This window comes from Magnolia sinica, chromosome 4 (assembly GCF_029962835.1).
Source record: "Magnolia sinica isolate HGM2019 chromosome 4, MsV1, whole genome shotgun sequence".
Lineage (NCBI taxonomy): Eukaryota > Viridiplantae > Streptophyta > Magnoliopsida > Magnoliales > Magnoliaceae > Magnolia > Magnolia sinica.
This window is the reverse complement of record NC_080576.1, coordinates 14,103,331-14,125,181: the sequence shown is the minus strand read 5'-3', so window position 1 is coordinate 14,125,181 and position 21,851 is coordinate 14,103,331. Positions and strand designations below refer to the sequence as shown.

The 21,851-nt window shown below is 37.0% G+C and overlaps 1 protein-coding gene across 1 annotated transcript; it reads right to left on the bottom strand.

The window, feature by feature from the left end:
* Positions 1 to 973: 973 nt before the first annotated feature.
* Positions 974 to 21,461, bottom strand: LOC131242520 (gamma-glutamylcyclotransferase 2-3). Its single transcript, XM_058241213.1, has 8 exons — positions 21,257 to 21,461; positions 20,221 to 20,297; positions 18,145 to 18,198; positions 2,511 to 2,567; positions 2,384 to 2,424; positions 2,238 to 2,309; positions 2,066 to 2,145; positions 974 to 1,281 (listed from the first exon to the last, which is right to left on the bottom strand). Exons 1-8 carry the CDS (start codon positions 21,363 to 21,365, stop codon positions 1,205 to 1,207), a joined length of 567 nt encoding a protein of 188 aa, XP_058097196.1. The 5' UTR covers positions 21,366 to 21,461; the 3' UTR covers positions 974 to 1,204.
* Positions 21,462 to 21,851: the final 390 nt, after the last annotated feature.

Sequence of the window (21,851 nt, the reverse complement as noted above, 5' to 3'; positions counted from 1 at the left end):
GGAATCCATGAGAACAATATTACATACTTGATTGAATTGATCATTTAGAGTGAAAGAAATCAATGATTACTCTTTTATTTTGATCTCTTTGATGTTTCGATTCAAGCAAAAGATCATTCGGAATAAGTTACCCATGACAGACTCATTTGTAATTTGTCAAACTCATTTATACACAACTCACATAAATAAAAATAATGAATTTTCAAAACATAACAGTTGACAAGTCTGCAATGTTTTAAAAAAAGAGTTTGAACCATGGGAAAGGCTTATCCCTAGTTCAGTGCAGGTCACACATGCAACTAAGTTCAAGCACCCCACTTGTATGCATATGACACCATCCATCTTAAGGGTCCAACAAGTGGCACATATGTCAATGTGTACACATGCTATGCCCCCATCTACATTAAGCTCACCAGATGTGCCACGGTCCATCTTTCCTCCTGTTCTAGGGTGCTTGAATGACAACAAATAAAATAACACATCCAAGACAACATGACATGGATAGCCTATTTAAGACAGAATGACCTAAACAGCCCATTGCTGACACAACTTTGGTTGCAAATTAATGAAGACCTAAAAGGGAAATAGGCGATCATGATTCCACCAATACTGTTTGGACAAACTTCAAAATCAAGTCATGCAATAAATGTAGCTGGCACTAAACAAGCAAGAAAGAAACTGATATACACACCCATCTTCATTAGTTTGGTCGCAATGAATCCCTTTCCAGGGAGTGGTTCCTAGAAAGAAAAAGAGCTTGATTTGGAAAGATGGGCTGCGTTGCCCAAAATCACAAGCATCCCATTTTTATCCAACTGCAATTTCAGAACAGAGTCAAAATCGGAATTCCAACTGGTGAAATTTCTGTTTTCCACGACTGCTGTAGAACCAACACCAATTCTGTAAATGTTTGACGCACTGGAGTTTCCCCGATTTCTTGTACGTAGGGAAGCAAACTCACATACGGCAAGGAAGCAAACAGCAAGTTTATAGAGAAATCATGTTTGGGGATTGCTATTTCCAGTAGTCTTCTCACTTTCCTACATTTATTCATGATGAGGAATGTGAAATGAAGAATGAGGCATTTAGGTTTTTACCTTCCTGAAGCTAACAAGTAGTCACTTGTTCTATGGTAAGAATGATATTGTTACAACATCGTTCTTGAAAAATTGCTGCTTTCACAAGAGTGTACTAGTGCCCATTATCACAAACTCATGTTCATCTCTGCAATGATGCTCCTGACAGCATTGGCTAAATCCATGACATGCTTGTCTTCACATCCTACATGAATCAAAACAACAAAAGAATCTATATTAGAACAGAGAGATTAACTAGGGGTGACAATGGCAGCGGTAGGGCTGGGCCGAGGCTGGCTCTGCAAGGAAAAGTGATTGAAGATTGGAAATAAGTCCAATTAACAAAATTTTGTCCAGTATCCTCCATCCACAATAAATCCTACATATATACAGTTTGGATATTGAAAGATGGTGCCAGAAACAACAATTGTCTTTAAGAGATACATATAGGAACTGTCTTTAAACCCGATTGTCTTCAAACTAAACATATAGTGTGAATGGGAACCACTGTCTTTAAACCGTCCATTCTTTCTATATAATGGTAGACCACTTGGACCAGGCCAATGGGTCAGGCGGGGCCACTCATTATTGGCCTGGGCCCAACCCTCGGACCAACTTTAGCGGCCTGGGCCTTACAGGGTGGAACCACCCGGCCCATTGCCACAACTAATACTAATGTGCTCACACATGAGGCTCGGCTTGCTCCTCCTACCCCAACATGTGACAGGCCAGATTGTTCATTTTGAAGGTCCCGCAATTGATGGGCCACAAAGAAAAGATGCCACTTCTCAAAGATTATCACCATTCATACAAAGGTGAGTTAGAAAAGATTGCTAATCGGTGGATTTGGCTATTTAGGCCATCCATAGCGAGACCTGCAATATGAATGACCAAGACGACCAGAAAGTGTGGAAGAATGCAGGGCCTCCTAATAATTCTCATATCAGGAATTTTGAGCATGAAATCTGAAAGGCCTGAAAGAAAATTACCCAAATGAAGAAGAGCTTTTTCAAGCTGGAAAAGGTAGTCCCTGTTGGGTCCTGACGGGCCTTCGGCATTGACAATTTGACTGTCCACCAAGAAATAAAGCATGAGAAAAAATGCATAAGATGATCTTAAACTGGAGAATATAGTTTAAAAAAATGGAAATGAGAAACATACTTTGCCATTTCTTCAAGTGATGCGGGGCCCAAGTAATTCCTATTGAGGTTCTTGTCCGGTGAAGCTATGTATCTAAATGCACAAGTGTTATGAATATCAACGATATTAAAAGTAACGATGCAAAATTCAGTCATTCTGCCACTTACACCAGGACTCCAGAGACTGCTGGAGTCGTAGACATCGGGTCCTGAAATCATTTTACATAGGCACTCAGTGAGTTCTGTTACAATGATCCTACATCTTACATTCTAATGGAGATTATTAGGAACTTACAGTAAAAAAATCAAGATAAGCCTTCTCATCATACTGCTTCTCCCTTACTTCCAGATACTGCAATGCAAACCACATAAAAGATGTTACATGACTGCGATCAGATATATATTTTGGCCAATATAGTGACGGTATGAATGGACACCACAACAGAAAGATGACGATGAATGTGAAGGTTCCAGCTAGTTAGATTTCTGCTGGAAATGGACATAGGCTCCTGTCAGTTGAAGAACAGATAAATGCACATTGCATAAAGGTCATGGAATGATGGGTGAGATCTATGCTTAAAGTGGAGCATAAACATGGACCTCCAATTGATGACTATGATGACCATTATAGAGCTGGATATCAAGCCCACTTGAGTAGAGGGCACATAAGTCAATTGCGATATAGAAATAATGTGTGATCTGAATTTGATGCAGAACTATATGGAAAAAAAATCCAGTTAAAATATAAATAAAAACAACGGTGAATGCACAAGGTCCATCTGGGAACCTCTCCTCACTCCAATATTGTAAGTTTGTAACTAGATCATGATCTGACCCACATCTGTCATGATAGATTAGTTGTTGATTGAAAAGAGTACCACCATCTCTGATCTATAATTTAATAATTGTGCCTGAGTTGCTGAAAAAGAGGCACAGATAAATACCATTCAGCCTTTTGATTCTTGGAATAATGCTTTGGCAAGATTCTATTCATCTTAGTAAATACCACTGTACACGCAATCCAAACCCAACTCAAGCATACCCAAGTTGTTAGCATGGAAAGTCACTGCATGATATTCTATAACCAATGGCTCATGTTGAGTTGAATGTTTGTCTTATTCCATTCAAACAGTAGCTCCAGTGCTCCACTCCACTTCATTCATATCAGCAAGGCATTTGTATACTACGTTACTGTTTTGATCCATTGTAAAGAGGGGTTGGTGTTGTTTTCAGTATTTTTAGCCTTGTTAGTTTTGTTGATTTCTTGTCCAGTTGGGGTTGAGTGACGATAGGGTCACTCGACCTGTCAACTTTTGTATTGTTCAGCTTCTTTTTCTTCAATAAAATTGTCACCTTTTCACAGGCATGTGTGCCCGCACGCGCACACACAAAGAAATTCACGAGAAGCTTTAGAGTCCAAACATCATTGTCCAAAAGGTAGAGGAATGGTTTATATCATTTCACTAGTAGGGCTGAAAGTCGGGCGGGTTCAACCCGACAGTGGGTTGGGCTCGGGCAGAATGTTTCGGTTGTGTGTCGGGCTTGGGCTATACAAACACCAACATGATAAAATTTAGGTCGGGCTCGGGTTGCCCAACCCAACCCGAACCGGATCAATATATAAGTTACTTGTAAATTATAATTTTAGTATACTTTAGTTCTGGTACACCAGAGATTTGGATCTACTTAATTTTTGGGATAACGTCATTAAATGATCTGAAAAAAACAAATGGGCATTGTGGATATGAAACACATTTATCAAGGTGGGCCCACCAAACCTGCTTGGATTTGCTTAATTTTTTGCAGGAAATCTGCATCCAGTCGTCTATCAATTCTGCTTCCAGAGAGAACGTTATATAAAACTTACTCCTACGAAGTGACGTCACCAAGTTCTGTGGGCCCCACCTTGATGTATGTGTTGTATCCGCATTGTCCATCTGTTTGGAGAGATCATTTTAGAGCATGAGCCAAAGAATGAGGCAGATCCAAAGCTCAAGTAGACCCCACCACAGAAAACAATAGGGATTGAACTCCTACCATTAAAAACTTCTTAGGGGCCACAAAAGTTTTCGATCAAGCTGATATTTGTTTTTTTCCTTTCTTCCATGTCTGTGTTAACTGAACAGGTTGGTTCTCAAATAAACATCATGGTGGGCTTGGGAAGGTTTCAATGGTACTGTCCCCACTGCTTTCTATGGTGGGGTCCACTTGAGCTTTGGATCTGACTCATTCTTTGGCTGACGCCCTAAAATGATCTCTCCAAATGGATGGAGAGTGTGGATACAACACATACATCATGGTGGGCCCCACAGAACTTGGTGACGTCACTTCAAGTCAGTAGCTAATTTGCGTCCGAGTGATAGAGGGAGTCGGAGAGCCCTCGTTCGCGCTTGGAGAGAGAGAGAGAGAGAGAGAGAGAGAGAGAGAGAGAGAGAGAGAGAGAGAGAGAGAGAGCATCTCAGGAGGGTATCACCATCAATTTATTATTCTCTCTTTCTCCCTCTGCATCATACAAAGGTTGGTTTGATGGCTTCAATGGTCCAACTTTTTGGGTTTTCAGTTGTCCAAGCGGGGTCATGTTTCAATGTTCCTAAGCCCAAACCATTGACATGCAGGGCCTCACCCTAGATGCTCTCTCTCTCTCTCTCTCTCTCTCTCTCTCTCTCTCTCATCGTTTCCATTTTTTCCCCAGCATTTCTGATTATTTTCAGTATCATATCAGGTGGAAGGGTGGGCAGTTTGGTCCGAACAGCCCATTCATTTCGTTGTCGGGATTGTTGATCTGGTGGACTACTTTGTAGATGGGTTATGAATTGAACAAGTGTGGCCATCCATTTTGTATGAGCTTTGCCTGTTAAATGTGGACTACTACCACCCACTTTTCTAGCATTGATAGGGTGGTTACTGCAGTCCAATGATCCAATCCCATTGAGTTCTGGATATGGCCCATCTACTCGGTGGACACAAATTTCATGGTCATGATCATCATATGTGCACAACACATGTAAAGATTTATATTTTTTGGTAAGCATATCATGAAATATGAAATGCACATTAGTAGTATTCACAGTGGACATCTATTGTCCATTGTTTTCTAGGGCCCACCATCTTTCGTGTATCACATCCAATGTCTAATCAATTTTTCCTCCGATGATGATGGGATGGTTCAACGATCATGTCCATCCAATCATCAGGTGGGCAATCATAGACAAAAACAGTGTATAAAACCTCTAAATTCAATTACTAGCCTATTCAATGGTTGAATTGACCTGATTTTGTAAGTATCCCGCTTTTATACCTGGGAGATGCTTCCAGACGGGTTAGATGCTTTAAACTTTGAATTTCTATTGAAAATTATTTTCGTTGTTGGATCATCGATGTCTTCATAGATCTTTATTGAATTTTTAAATATTTAAAACACTCTTATTGATTACCTATTTTTAGCATGTCTCTTATGCAAAGAGTTTATTTTTATTTTTATTTTTATTTTTTATTATTATTAAATTCTTTTGATGTCAAGATATATAAGTGGATGTCTGAAATGGGTGATAGTAATGTTCTTGTTGATGACAGGATATATAAGTGGATGTCTAAAATGGGTGATAGTAATGCTCTTGTTGATGTCAGGATATATGAGTGAATGTCTGAAATGGGTGAAAGTAATGCACTTGTTGATGTTACAAGTGCTTTTATAGTTAGTGGACAAGTGAAAAAAAGAAGAAGAAGAAAGTAAGATGGCAGTGCGGCACAATAATGTCTCAGGAATATGGGAACACTTAAAAAAAGTTGAGACAGAAACAAAAGAGAAGAGAGCCTTTTGCAATTATTGTAATCAAGAACATCAAGCTGATAGTAAGCAATGGGGCTAAAAGTCGGGTGGGTTGGTGCTCAACCCTAACCCAACCGAAGGTTCCTATACCTCAACCCTAACTCAATCCAACCCAACCTCGGGTTGGGAATTCTCAACCCAAGCGGGCTCGGTCGGGTGGATACATGCTAATATTTTCGTTATTACATTAGTCTATTATATTTTAATACACGTCTTATTTTTTGTACCTATGATTTTATTAATTATATATGCAGTTATTTATCATAAAGAACTTCACTTTTTCTAAACAAAAACGCTAAATGGTAGGATAACTACTCCTTTAACATTCAAACATATTAAATTTCAAGCATTATCAAATATCAATAGCATATCAATTTTCAAATAATATCATATATAAGAAAGAAAACACAGTAAAAACTAGAAAGACAAGAACATACCTCGAGTCTTCTATATTTTTGTCAAAGTGTTAAAGAAGAACATCTCTTTCATAATTAGCTCTACTTCTTTCCAAAAAATGCGTATTAAAAGCTTTAATAACCTGCATAGTACATACATAAATTACACTTTTATATTCAAAATCAAATACTACTTAAGAGTAGCATTACTCCTCAACTTCAATTTTGTTTTGTTATGTCATCTCTTCAAGTCATTTAAAGGAATGAAATTCTATATAAAATCAATCCAAACTATATGACCATTAATAAATAAAGTATTATACGTCATAAAGAAAGAAACAAGAGTTGCATCCAACAAAGTTACATCCAATAGCTTGTAAACATAATTACTATTCTAATATATATATAAAACTTATTCAAGTGTCATCCCAAATTTCATAATTCTAAAAGTCACTCGTTGCTCTTTGAACTTCCATGTACTCCATATTCCTCAACCTATGAAATCAAGTAGGAGTCTAGATCAATCATAGCAATAGGTTTAATTAATCATATATATATATATATATATATATAAAATATAACAATTTGAAGACTCAATTTATTAATTAGTTACTCCAAAAAATAGAAGATTCAAGTTGCACATATATGATTACTTTTGGGATCCAACAGTGGATGGCTCACAAGAGACTGAAACATAATAAATAAATATTATATTAAGTCATCAACAAAGATAAAAAATTATAGAAATACCACTAAAGTAAAAGTTTAGTTAGTAGTTACTTGAATCATCAACTTCTAACTCTTCCAATTTTTCTTCAATATCGATTGGAGTTGATGAAACAAGTAAACAATCTTGTGTACATATCAAAGACTCTACAATATCATGTGTTAATTAACTCCAAAACTGATCAAGAATTCGACCCCCAGTACTAAAAGCTAACTCTTAGGGCCTGTTTGGGAGTGGATTTGAAACCCCTTGGATTTGAAACCCTCTTATTGTGTTTGGCACCCTAGATTCAATATCAACTTCAATCCAAAAGTAGCTATGCATAATATATTTACATGAGTTTGAATTTAATTACCAAATCAACTTTAATATCTCTAATTAGTGAACGTATGCAATTTTTGACACAATGGTTGTAATAAGCCCACTGAAATACATACTTTATCGGAAAATGATGAAATTCCAAGTCTCGGATGGGCCATGAGCACAAGATCACGTCTAACTGACTAACCAACGATTTTTAATCGTTGACTTACATGGACAATGTTTGGACAGCGCTGATCATCATATTAAAGTAATTATAGTGATGCAATTGATAATCTAATTATTTTGGGATATCATTAGTGGGCCATGTGTCCAATAGATTAATAGTCTAGTGACACACATGTTACACATGCAACTCTTGGAAGGATTTTAGATGTAATCTATGCTTTCACCATGGATTTCAAACCCCTTCTTTGAGGGGATTTGAAACCCCCAGGTAGTTTTTGGTGCCAAACAATTAGGGGATTTGAAATCCCCCAAAATCTATGGTGCCAAACAACCCCTTAAGCAACTGTGGATATCGAAATCACAAGTATGTTATGAGCCATGTGTGAGAGTACATGATACTTTGAAGAACTTACCTTCCACCAATCTAAAATGTTGAAAGTGGACAAATTTACTTCAACGTCTTCTTCAAGATATCGATCAATCTCAGATTTAGTGGCAAACTTGTTCTTCAAGTAGAAATCCGAGATACTCTTGCCTAATATCTACAATATGCCCAACTTCATTAGAAGGAGTATCCATGCTCTTTTAAGTTAATGCATTATCTTTAGCTGAATCTAAAGTTGCCGTAAAAGAATGGTATTGCTCAAAGAAACGATTCATAGTATTCATGACTTTCACAATCATCTCCTTAACCTTTTCCATTGTATACAACTTGGAATAACAGAACTTCACATACTTTAACTTGTAATAAGGATCCAAAACAACAATGATCATTGACAATATATTAACACAATTAAAGTTCCCCCCATACTCTGCAAACTTTATTTTCATTTTTAATCTCATGTCACGAAAGTTCAAATATTCGCTTATAGACCACGAAAGTAAAGAGTCTTTCAATCGCATACATCTCATGAAGGTATGCATTTGCAGTAACATACTTCGAACTAGATAGACGTCTGGTGACATTATAAAAAGTTTCTACAAACTTGCATAATACATTTGCTATGACTCAATCTGCATTTGTAGGCATCCACTCACCAATGTCTTTTTTTATATTGCTAGTCATTTTCTTTCATTCACTCAAAAGCCTTTTAGAACACTAAAGCGGATTCCAATATAAAAAAGTGGAGTTCCATCTATTGGTAACATCCAAGAAAAAACCTTTCTATTGGTTATTTCTTCTTCTGCCACATAACGTTTGAAATCTTGAAGTCGAGAAGGTGGACTTCTAACATACCGTACACAATGACGGATACGAAAGATTGCTTCTTTAGCTTCGTCGACACCATCTCTTACAATTAAGTTTAGCACATGAGCACAAGAACGCATATTAAGGAACTCACCACCTAACAACAACCCATTCCGTTTAGCTAGTTTTCTTTTCAATGAATGAGCCGCCACATCATTTGAACTTGCATTGTTCACTGTGATAGTTTGTCTTCTGTAAGCCCTATGTTATCAAACAAAGATCAACTACATTAGCGATGTATTCACCACTGTGAGGCATTGAAAACATGCAAAAGTGAATAATTTTTTTCTGTAACTTCCAATCATGATCTGTATAATGTGCAGTGAGACACATATATTCAAGATTTTGGATGGATGTCCACATATTAGTGGTTATACAAACTTTTTCAACTGACTTATCAAACTCACCCTTCATCTTTAACCCCCTCGTACTTGTATAACTCGCGACAATATTTCTTTAAGGTGATGTGTAACAAAATTTGAAAATTGGGCTGCATTACTTGACAAAAGTTCCTGAAACCCTCATGCTTGATAAAATTGAACTACAACTCATTAATTATTATCATGTGTGCAAGGGCTTTTCTACAATCTTCTTGATTAAAACTCCAATTTACAACCCCACTGCTCTCACCATCTTTCCCTACTAAGACTGCCAATATTCGTTGTTTTGGATCCTTATTTTTTGGATATTTCTTGCATTTATCCAAATGTCTCTAAAGTGCAGTAATGTCTTCCTTATTATTAGCTTGATATTCTTGATTATATTAATTGCAAAAGGCTCTCTTCTCTTTTGTTTCTGGCTTCTCAACTTTTTTAAAGTGTTCCTATACTCCTAAGACATTATTGTGCGTCATTATCATATTTATTTTCTTTTTTAATGTCACTTGTTCACTAACTATATAAGTACCTGTAACATTAACATGAGCATTACTATCACCCATTTCGGACATCCACTTATATATCCTGACATCAAAAGAATTTAAAATAATAATAAAAACTTTATACATAAAAGATATGTTGAAAATAGGTCATCAATAAGGGTGTTTTAAATATTTAAAATTTCAATAGCGATCTATGAATACATTTATGATCCAACGAGGAAAATAACTAGCCCATCTCATGGTTGGATCGACCTGATTTTGTAAGTGTCCCGCTTTCATACCCGGTAGATGCTTCTGGACATGTTAGATGCTTTAAACTTTGAATTTCTATGGAAAATTATTTCCATTGTTGGATCATAGATGTCTTCATAGATCCTTATTGAAATTTTAAATATTTAAAACAATCTTATTGATAACTTATTTTCAACATGTCTCTTATGCATAGAGTTTTTATTTATTCTTTTGATGTCAGGATATATAAGTGGATGTCTGAAATGGGTGATAGTAATACTCATGTTGATGTTACAGGTACTTATATAGTTAGTGAACAAGTGACATTAAAAAAGAAAAAGAAGACGACAACGACACGCAGTAATGTCTTAGGAGTATGGGAACACTTTAAAAAAGTTGAGAAGCAAGAAACAAAAGAAAAGAGAGCATTTTGCTATTATTATAATCAAGAATATTAAGCTAATAGTAAGCAAGACACTACTTTGGATACATCTGGATAAATGCAAGAAATATCCGAATAATAAATATCTAAAACAACGGAAATTGAAAGTCTTAGTAGGGAAAGATGGTGAGAGCCATGGGGTTGTAAATTAGAGTTTTAATCCAGAAGCTTGTAGAAAAGCCCTTGCACGCATGATAATAGTTGATGAGTTGCCGTTCAATTTTGTCAAGCATCAGGGTTTTAAAAACTTTTGTCAAGTAATGCAGTCCAAGTTTTAGATTTTGTTACACATCACCTTAAGATAAAAGTGCGAGAGGGTTAAGTTGAAAGGTGAATTTGAGAAGTCGGTTGAAATAGTTTATCTAACCATTGATACGTGGACATCCATCCAAAATCTTAGATATATGTGCCTCACTGCACATTGTATATATGGATTGGAAGTTACAAAAAAAAAAATTATTAACTTTTGCGTGTTTCCAACGCTTCATAATGGTGAATACATCGCTAATGTAGTTGAGCTTTGTTTGATAACAAGGGGCTTATAGAAGATACAAATTATCATAGTAGACAATGCAAGTTCAAATGATTTGGCGGTTTGTTCATTGAAAATAAAACTAGCTAAACGGAATGAGTTGTTGTTAGACAATTAGTTCCTTAATATGCGTTGTTTTGCTCATGTTCTGAACTTGATTATAAGAGATGGTATCAACGAAACTAAAGAAGCAATCATTCGTATCCGTCATTGTGTGCGGTATGTTAGAAGTCCACCTTCTTGACTTCAAGATTTCAAATGTTATGTGGTAGAAGGAATAACCAGTAGAAAAGTTGTTTGCTTAGATGTTACCACTAGATGGAACTCTGCTTTTTTTTTTTGGAATCCGCTTTAGTTTTCCAAAAGGCTTTTGAGTGAATGGAAGAAAATGACTAGCAATATCAAAAAGGCATTGGTGAGTTGATGCCTATAAATGCAGATTGGGTCAAAGCAAGTGTATTATGCAAGTTTCTAGAAACTTTTTATAATGTCACCACACATCTATCTAGTTTGAAGTATGTTACTGCAAATGCATACTTTCATGAGATTTATGCAATTGAAAGACTCTAAATTTCGTGGTTTATAAGCGAAGATTTGAGCTTTCGTGACATGGGATTAAAAATGAAGATGAAGTTTGCAAAGTATGAGGGGAACTTTGATTGTGTTAATATATTGTTAGTGATTGTTGTTGTTTTAGATCCTTATTACAAGTATGTGAAGTTTTGTTATTCCAAGTTGTATTTAATGGAAAACGTTAAGGAGATGATTGAGAAAGTCGGGGATACTATGAATCGTTTCTTTGAGCAATATCATTCTTTTGCAGCAACTCTAGATTCAACCGAAGATAATGCATTAACCTAAAAGAGCATGGATACTCTTTCTGATGGAATTGTTGAGCATATTGTAGATGTTAGCAAGAGTATCTCAGATTTCTGCCGGAAAAACAAGTTTGCAACTAAATCTAAGATTGATTGATATCTTGAAGAAGATGTTGAAGTAAATTTGTCCACTTTCAACATTTTAGATTAGTGAAAGGCAAGTTCTTTAAAGTATCACGTACTCTCACACATGGCTCGTGACATACTTATGACTCCTATATCAACCATTGCTTAAGAGTCAGCTTTTAGTATCTAGGGTCGAATTCTTGATTAGTTTCAAAGTTCATTGATACCCAATATTGTGGAGTGTTTGATATGTACACAATATTGGTTACAGGTTTCATCAATTCCAATCAATAATGAAGAAAAATTGGAAGAGTTAGAAGATGATGAATCAAGTAACTACTAACTAAACTTTCACTTTAGTGATATTTGTATAATTTTTGTATCTTTGTTGATGACTTAATATAATATTTATTTATTATGTTTCAGTATCTTATGAGTCATCCACTGTTGCATCCCAAAAGTAATCATATATGTGCAACTTGAATCTTGTATTTTTTGGAGTAACTAATTAATAAATTGAGTCTTCAAATTGTTATATATATATATATATATATATATAAATTAAACCTACTGTTATGATTAATCTAGACTCTTACTTGATTTCATAGGTTGAGGAATATGGAATACATGGAAGTTTGAAGAGCAATGAGTGACTTTTAAAATTATGAAATTTAGGATGGCACTTGACTAAGTTTTTTGTATCAGAATAGTAATTACGTTTATAGGCTATTAGATGTAACTTTGTTGGATGCAACTCTTGTTTCTTTTTTTATGACATCTAGTACTTTATTTATTAATAGTCATATAGTTTGGATTGATTTTATATAGAAGTTCATTCCTTTAAATGACTTAAAGAGATAACATAACAAAACAAATTTGAAGGAAGTTGAGTAATGCTATTCTTAAGTAGTATTTGATTTTGAATATAAAAGTGTAATTTATGTATCTACTATGCAGGTTATTAAGGCTTTGAATATGCATTTTTTTGGAAAGAAGTAGGAGCAACAATTAAAGATATGTTCTTCTTTAACACTATGACAAAAACACAGAAGACTTGAGGTATGTTCTTGTCTTTCTAGTTTCTACCGTGTTTTGTTTCTTATATATGATATTATTTGAAAATTGATATGCTATTGATATTTGATAATGCTTCAAATTTGATATGCTTGAGTGTTAAATGCGTAATTGTCCTATATTTTAGCTTGTTTGTTTCGAAAAAGTGAAGCTCTTTACGATAAATAACTATATATATAATTAATCAAATCATAGGTACAAAAAATAAGATGTGTATTGAAATATAATAGACTAATGTAATAACGAAAATATTAGCATGTATCCACCCGACCGAGCCTGCTTGGATTGAGAACTCCCAACCCGAGGTTGGGTTGGGTTGGGTTGGGTTAGTGTTGAGCACCGACCCGACCCGACCCGACCCGCCCGACTTTCAGCCCTGTTAACTAGTGTTGCAATTCAGTCTCCACACCTAAGCCCTCATTTGGAGGATGCCCAAAACTCATCCCAACTCATTCTAGAGAATTATAACAACAATAACCAAGGGCATATCAGCGTCTGTCTGGACATTTTACTACTTCACAGTAACAATTGCTGAATGGTTCAGATTTTTTGTACTTTTGTGTCCCACCTGAAGAGCAGACTGGCCTGATTTTTAGCCAAGATATGGTTACAATCCACCTCTAATGGCAGCACATGTGCAGGTTGATGGATAAACCCTGCCTCACCAACTCATTTACACACAAAAAGGGAAATGGCTATTCTCCCGGGAACTCGCTTTCGGAAAGGGTAATTTCTTTTCCAAATCCAGACATTGTCAGCCATTTGTGCAGAAATGAGCAGGGCTGAGTTCTTGGCACCACCCAAACAGGCCCTAAAACTACAGATACATTAGTCTCGTGTCTGCAACTGATTCATTCTCCCCCCATCAGCGTTAGCCACTACACAGGTAGAAGGGAAATGCATAATGAAAGATTAGAGATGGTCAAAGAAACCTCCAAGTCCATTCCATGACCTCCAACCTCAGGTAAAACCCTACATTTTTATCAGCAGAGGAAGATAATATAGAGATGCATGGATGAATTAGTTTGTGATGCAGCCTCCAGTGTGCAATCTCTTCTTTACTGTTTCTTCTCATTTTGGAAGTAGCCTCTACCAATCAGTCTCAGCACATTGTCTCATCTGGGAGTCCATCATAGGTGTAACCACTTACAAATGTCTGCATCATGTGTATGAAAGCCACTCGAAGGAACTTGCCACTTACAAATGATCATGTGTATGCAAGCCGAGGAAACAGTGGATCATCTATTCACTGCTCATTCGCAAAAGAGTTGTGGGGCAGCTTTCTCTCCCTATTCAACGTATCATGGGTGGTTCCCAGGTCAATGAAGCTCTTCCTCCTAGCTTGGCACGGGGGAGGGATAAGCAAAAAAGGTAGAGCCTTTTGGAGGCTGGTTTTACTCGCAGGAATCTGGTCACTTTGGGAGGAAAGGAACAAGCATTGCTTCAGAAATTGAAGTAGTCGGGCTTCGGTTTGTTTCAATAGGGCTAAGCAGTTAGTTCAGTGGTGGGCTATCTCTGTAAATGTTGTAGATCTGACTTTTTCCTTTTCAGATCTCTGACCTGCTTTGTAAATCTTTGTATACGTTTTCAACAGATTAATAAATGATTGCCTTTAAAAAAATCATAGGTATAGCCACTTTAATCACAACCAAGGTCACCTGGATCATGGATCCATCTGATACGTGGTATAAGACCAGCTACACAGTATGCTACTTTTGAGTATGGTATGCTAGAGGTAGGATCATGTGGTCAATCGAATTATCACACTAGGTATATACAGTATAGTTTTATAAACAAAATGATATCACTATGTATATATGAGATGATGAATATTATAATACAGTATAATTTTATATAAAAATAATATTGCCATGCATATATCAGATGATGAATATTATTTTTATAGGGGTCCCTCATGCATAATACTAATATCTTCATGATGTTGTATAAATCATAGTAAAAATCATTGCGTTTTGAATATAGATTTACTTTTCTTTTCTTTTTTTAATATAGATTTACATTACAATTTAATATGCACTAGGAGAATAGGACCATAATTTCAGATCTGTAGGAATAGAGATCTGGATCACAACTGACCCATAATCCAGATCACAGGGTTGGTGAGTTAGGCCACTTTGATCCCAACCCTTGTTCAGTCACCTGCCATGTCTAAAGCCAAAGAAAGAGCTTTCGATTTGTTATTTCATTTTGTTTAGTGTTTGTTTGCACCCAAGAAACCAACTAGAAACCCAAATGAATGCCAGTTCATTTTGGTACCCGACACTTCTTGTTCCTTTGTCATTTTTTTGTGAAAAAATCTCACAGATGAGATGAATTATTTCTAAGCTCCCCTGATAAAAAACAAAATACATCTAATTTCTGGGGCTTCTTTGCTGCAAAACATAAAGAAAGATGTGGTAGATCCACACTCTATGTCATCAGTTCATTAGGGTTTTCTCACGCAAACAAGCCCTCAAAAGTGGACATGCAAAAAAATGAACTATGCCTGGTCTAAAAGATATGTATGAAACTGTATTAAGGTGAAATGGCCGCATTGTAAGACTGTAAGAACTTTACCAAATCAGTCGGTATAATTATAAGAAAATTCTTACGAACAATAAGCACTTATCTTTTTTAGTTTTAAGGTATACATCTAGGACACGTTAGACTAACCATATACAAAAGGCGCAAATTTTTTCATGCAATCAAAGAACTTACTAGAATCCTATATGTCAAAATGCATAAAATAGACCCAAAATTTTGCATCTAGCATATTACTTTTCTATCAGTCCTTTATTCATGAAAATGGAATTCTTGAAGGCTGAAGGCGAAACAGAAGCCACTATCTAAAGATGGGCCTGTTTGGTACGTGGGCTTGGGGGGGATTAGGTGGGATGGAATTGCATTTGGTGATGTGCAAATTCCATCTGCCGTTTGGAGACGATGGGACGGATTAGGATTAGGTGCGATGGAATTACATTTGGTCACATGCAAGATTTCTGGTGGGGAAATCCATTGCATCTGTGGGCCCCACATTGATGCATGCATTTTATCCATGCCGTCCATCCATATGCGCCCTTTACAAGTGACATTTGAGTTGCATTGATGCATCTGTTTTATCCATGCCGTCCATCCATATGTGCCCTTTACAAGTGACATTCAAGTTGCATGCGTGTGCAAGTGACCAACATCAATTGTGAAACTAGTCCATTTGATTACAATTCCATGGTCCACCAAACACGGGTTTCACTTAATAGTGTTTTTCCCAGAGGAAGAATTTATACTAAACGTGGGGATTGGATGGTCAAAATACCATGGTATTTCCAGACATGCAATCATTGTGGAATAATGGTGTTAATTTTATCTGGGGTTGTACACGAATTGAGTTAGCTTGGTTAGCTCGCTCGACTCGACTCGAAAAAGCTCGATTCAACTCGGTTCGAAACTGAGTTCAAGCCAAGTCGAGCTGATTTTTTGAGCTCGAAAAAATTTCGAACCGAGTTTGAGCTTGCCCGAGCTCGACTCGACTCAGATCGAACCCAACTTGAATCGAACTCGGATCGAACCAGTTTGGTGACTCGGTTACTTTGATATTGATGTTGCTCACCAAGTGTTTGATGAAATGACTATACGAAGTGTGGCTGGTGGCAAGGAAGGTATGTATATGAAACAAATACCCTTTTTTTTCTTAATTTTTATGTTGATTACAAGGTGTTTGATGAAATACCTGTAAAACCACTGCTGTTGTTTTACATACAGTGAGATTTTGAAGGTGCAGTCCATGTGTTTGTGAAATTACTGCATAGGTGAACTCGGCTCGAACTCAGCCCGAACTGGCCAATCTGCTGACTAAACCGAGTCAAGCTAGCTAGTCAGGCTCGAGGACTGAGCCGAGTCGAGTTCGAGCTGGGGTTAGCAAGTGGCTGAGCCGAGTCGAGTTGTGCCAAGCTCGACTCGGTTCGACTCGTGTACACCTCAAATTCTATCTAATGCAATTCCATACCATTTAATCCCACGGCCTGTTTGGACAGCAGTATTAAATGGTATGGAATTGCATTAGAAGGAATTAAAAACATTATTGCACAATGATTACATGTCTAGAAATAACATGGTATTTTCACCTTCCAATCCCACGTTTTGGATCAAATTCTTCTCCTGGGAAATACATTGTATTTAGTGAAGCCTACATTTGGTGGACCATAGATTTGTAATCAATAGACCACATTTCACAACTAATGCTGGTCACCTGTATGCATATGCAACTTGAATGTCACATGTAAATGGCGCACATGGATGGATGGTGTGGATAAAACACAAGCATCAACGTGGGGCCCACATATGTAGTGGATTTCGAAATCCTGCAATATCCACCACTGGCTCTGGAATATATAATACCGGGATTAATCCGATCATTCCTGTTGTTTCCAAACATCGGATGGAATTTGCATGGGAACAAATAGAATTCCATACCACCCAATCCCATCTAATACCATGCACTAAACAACTCTTAAAGTTTGCTCTCCCCTGCATGGGACAAACATCAACAAAATTTTGAGAATCTCACAATATTCTCGTGGGAAATTCATTAAATGATATTATTGCGAGAATATTGTAAGATTTTCAAAATCTCAGCAGTTTTAAATTTCTCACGATTTTATCACCAAATTACCACAATTTTTATGAAATAAATCCAAAACTTTAAATAAATTCATTTTTACCCCAAAATTATAATAAATATATTTTAATATTTCATTTTCAGTGAGATTTTCCCCATGTTATTGTGAGAAAAAGGTCAAAATCTGAAAATCTCCCGAGAAATTGCTAAGAATGAGATTTGTCACTATGCTTCCCTGAGCCAACCAGTCCTTGCCTTTCAGTCAAAAAATAAATAAAAGATGGAAATTCATAGCAAAATAGCTATGGGAATTACTTCCTTAAGTAGATGAAAATCGATTCCTATCACAATCAGAAGCAAAATGTCTGAGACGTAAAAGTAGAAGCATTGCTACCTAAGGAGAGTCACAGTCTTAAGCAGCCTAATCCATTTTAAATAACAGAACAAAATGTGGAAACACACAATATTACTGCATATATAGAATAATTATATAAAAATAAAATAGAGCATTAGCTGTCTTACTGATAATGCAATTTGTTCATCCTCCTCTCCCGAAACTTTATACGCAACTCCCCACTGTAACCTTGCAAAATAAAAGAGTTATCTTTTATAATCCAGTTCTCATGACAGATTTAAAATATAATATAGAGCCCAAATCCAATGGTCTAGTGAATAAGGACCAACTGAAAGGAAAAACTTGCGAAGTGCAATAAATTTACAATATGGGCACTGAGTTCATGACAAAACAGGCTCTCCTGATCCCATAAGCCAACTCCATTCTACCTATTCCGTAATCCTATTCTCAAGCTTCAAAGCGACAATAAAGACTATTTATCTTTGCTCTCCTCCCTAACATCAAGAACAGAAAGGCGCTATTTAGGTTCATCAGGTAAAAAAATTACATCCAGAATTCTTGTAATCCTCATCCTCGAGCTGCATTGCTTGACCCGGGACATCAGCAACCTGGTCCTCAAGTGGCACTAACAGTGTGCTTCTTCTTCTTCTTTTTGTCATAAAATTTTACTGTTTTCCTACAAGGCAGAAATGTATATCTATGTCTGGTTCTGGAATAGAAGGAAAAGAAGGCCTAAAGTTCTTAACGGCCACTTGAACCCCTTGCCATTACTCTGCAACAATGTTGACTATTTGGATTCCTAGCGGCTAGCAGGTAAGAAAGATTGAGATCTCAATGAAACAGTCAAGAATCTCCAAAAATATATTAAGAAGAACCAACCAATGAGGTGCATCCAAAACTTATAATAGAATCTAGAGCTTCATCTTATAATCTGTCAGATCCGCAAACCTGATGTTATGAACTACATCCCATAACCCACTGGACTAGGATCATGGTCAAATTGCAAAGTACTTTCCACATCAACATATTTCTAAACTATGTAACTTGGATGTGGCCAAGTGTGTCAGTATAGAATAGGTACTCATGGATGCAAATGTGTTGGACTTGGGACCCTGGAAAACCTGACAAACTCGCATGTCCATACATATATACATAATGATATTTGGAAAATGCATTCTTGCTGAGCCCAACTAGTTGGGATAAGGCATAGATAATGATGATTTGAAAAATGCATTCTTATCAAATATTACTTCATGTATGCATAAGATTAGAAAAGTCCATCTAAAAAACACACACCAAGAATTACAAAAGAAGCATATATACATTTCCAAAATACATGAAGAAAAGATAAATTAAGGCTTTTCCTACTAGGAGTTTCGATGTGTATCCAACATGTGTGGCAGACTCAGCATTTGAAAATGAAGCATACTTGTTACATGGTAAACTATAAAGCCAGCTCTTTAATTGACCCTCTTTCAATAAGTATCCAATCCATCTGCAAATACCCGGGACAGGCTATGATGAATTGATGATGACTAAGCATAATATCCAAAAAGAAGTTTTTTAATAGATCCACACAACATTACTTCAGTAAAAACATGCATTGGTGGAAAATGGGAATGGACTCACGTGAATCTTTGTTTAGAACTTTAGACTCTCAAGTGACATTGTTGCCAATAATATTTATCTTTTAATCATACAAGTCATGTAACAGCCCCCTTTTTTAACAAATGTAATGTGTTTGTTGGTCATATAAGACAAAAAGTACCATTTTTTTTTCTACATCTAATGGACCTAAACCCAATATTACTCTGTGATGCATGGACACATTGAAATTGGTACAGAATAAAGTCACGTCATTCTAGCACATTGTTTGATATGCATCATAATTCATAAGAATGAACAGCTGGGATTTCATGGGTGTTTTTTTGTGGGAAGATTTCCATCATGCGGTAAAGTGTGGTAGGTTATCTTCTCGCAACATTCGACAAGGTGAAGATATCATCTGATTATTTCTAACTCTTACGTTTGTATTTGGATGTGCAAGTGAATTGAGCAAAGATTCACAAGTAGCCCTCAAATTGCAGTTACATTTCTTTCAGTTTGAATTTTCTGATATGAATGCAGAGGTAGGCTGATAATCACAATTGGGTAGTTTCAATTCAATTTGACAGTACATCCAAACACATTTCTACATGAATCACCAACCACTATCTCAAGAAAAAAAGATTGAGAGGACTTACACAGACATCCCCGGGAGAAGCCTCCAAGGTGACTGTTCTGCCTGGATAAGCAGGAGTGCCCCTGTGATCAGTGCTACCTGTAGAAAGGAATGAAAACATACACATTTACACAGGATAAATGATTGAGTTCTCCAAGTTGTACACAGGCACTTGGAAGGTCCAATCGATCGATCCCAACCGTAGACTCAATCCAGCAACAGAGTTCATGGGCTACCACTCAAAAATCACACCGATTGGATCATCCTATCCATCCATAAGTTGGCCATCCACCTTCTGAACAATGGATAAGATGGATCAGATTGTCTGATAGAAGCAATTCTTTAGAACCATAAGCAACTCATGATGGGCCCCAACAAATAGATGGCTTGAATTGTTGATTGGACCTATTTTGTTATAACTGATCCTGACTGTTAATTGTATACACCATTGATCGGATTTTACAGTAGTCCGATCGGGGTGATCTTCACATAGTAGCCCGTGAAATTTGGGGTGAACCCAATGGTCTGTCCAGATCAATTGATCAACTGTCAAAGTGTCCCAATGCAACTAGGAGCACTGTAACTTACACAGATATGAGGAATTATCACATTCACCTCACCGGAGGGTAAAATTACCGTCCACCTAACATGTGAACGACATCCAAGGCGTCAAAAAGGCCGGCCCCCACCTTGATCATTAATCAAGGGGGCCACGCCATAGAAAACAATGGACAGCCAGCCACTCAATTCACTCAATACACACGAGTGGCTCACTTGATGATTGGGTCGGCCTGATTTTGCTACCAATTGATATTCAACGTGCGGCCAACATATCCGACGGTTCGGATATCGTATATAGACCTCACACCTTAGCTGTTTGTACAAGGTGGACAGTAACTTTCCCGTCCGCTGAAAGTGTATCCGATCACTGGGATAGATATATGAGGAACACTTTGATACTCAGACAGAGTGTGATGATGAGCATTAAGCATTATACACGTGGCATGCAAGAAATTCAAAGAGAGGAGGAGGAGGAGGGGAGAGAGAGAGAGAGAGGCCCTGGTAGAAGACACGGCGAAATCCGTTGATGAATCCAACAAGTCGCTCGTCGTAGCGAAAGCCTGCTTTCCAAATGAGAGATCCATACCCGAATACCCACAATACCATCTTCTTCCTCTCTCTCTCTTTCTCTCTCTCTCTCTGCCAATGAGAGAGACCCTCGCCGCACACTGCCAACGAGAGAAAGGAAGAGAGGCTCTTGGAAGAAGGAATAGCTAAATAAATGCTCCGGCAGATTGCGATGCTCCATACTCGCGTGCGCACAAATTTTACACAAGGCATAAATCGAGCTTAAATTGAGCCCTCAAAATAGTGGGCCCCACAATATATGTAGAGTAACCCAAAACTTGATCTGAACCTATGAACTTACCTTCTTGATTGGCATACGTCTAATGAACAGGTAAAACAACAAATAACATATAGTTCGAATTCAGCAAACACATTTCCATTGATCTGAGGTCTGATCAATCTGACCTTTGGGATGCTCTCCATCAACACTGGGTTCCACTGATTGGATCGTTCGGATTTGAGTTATATTTACAGTACATGGACACTTTCTGTGTGCACATGTATGGAGTATCACTCTCTACCATA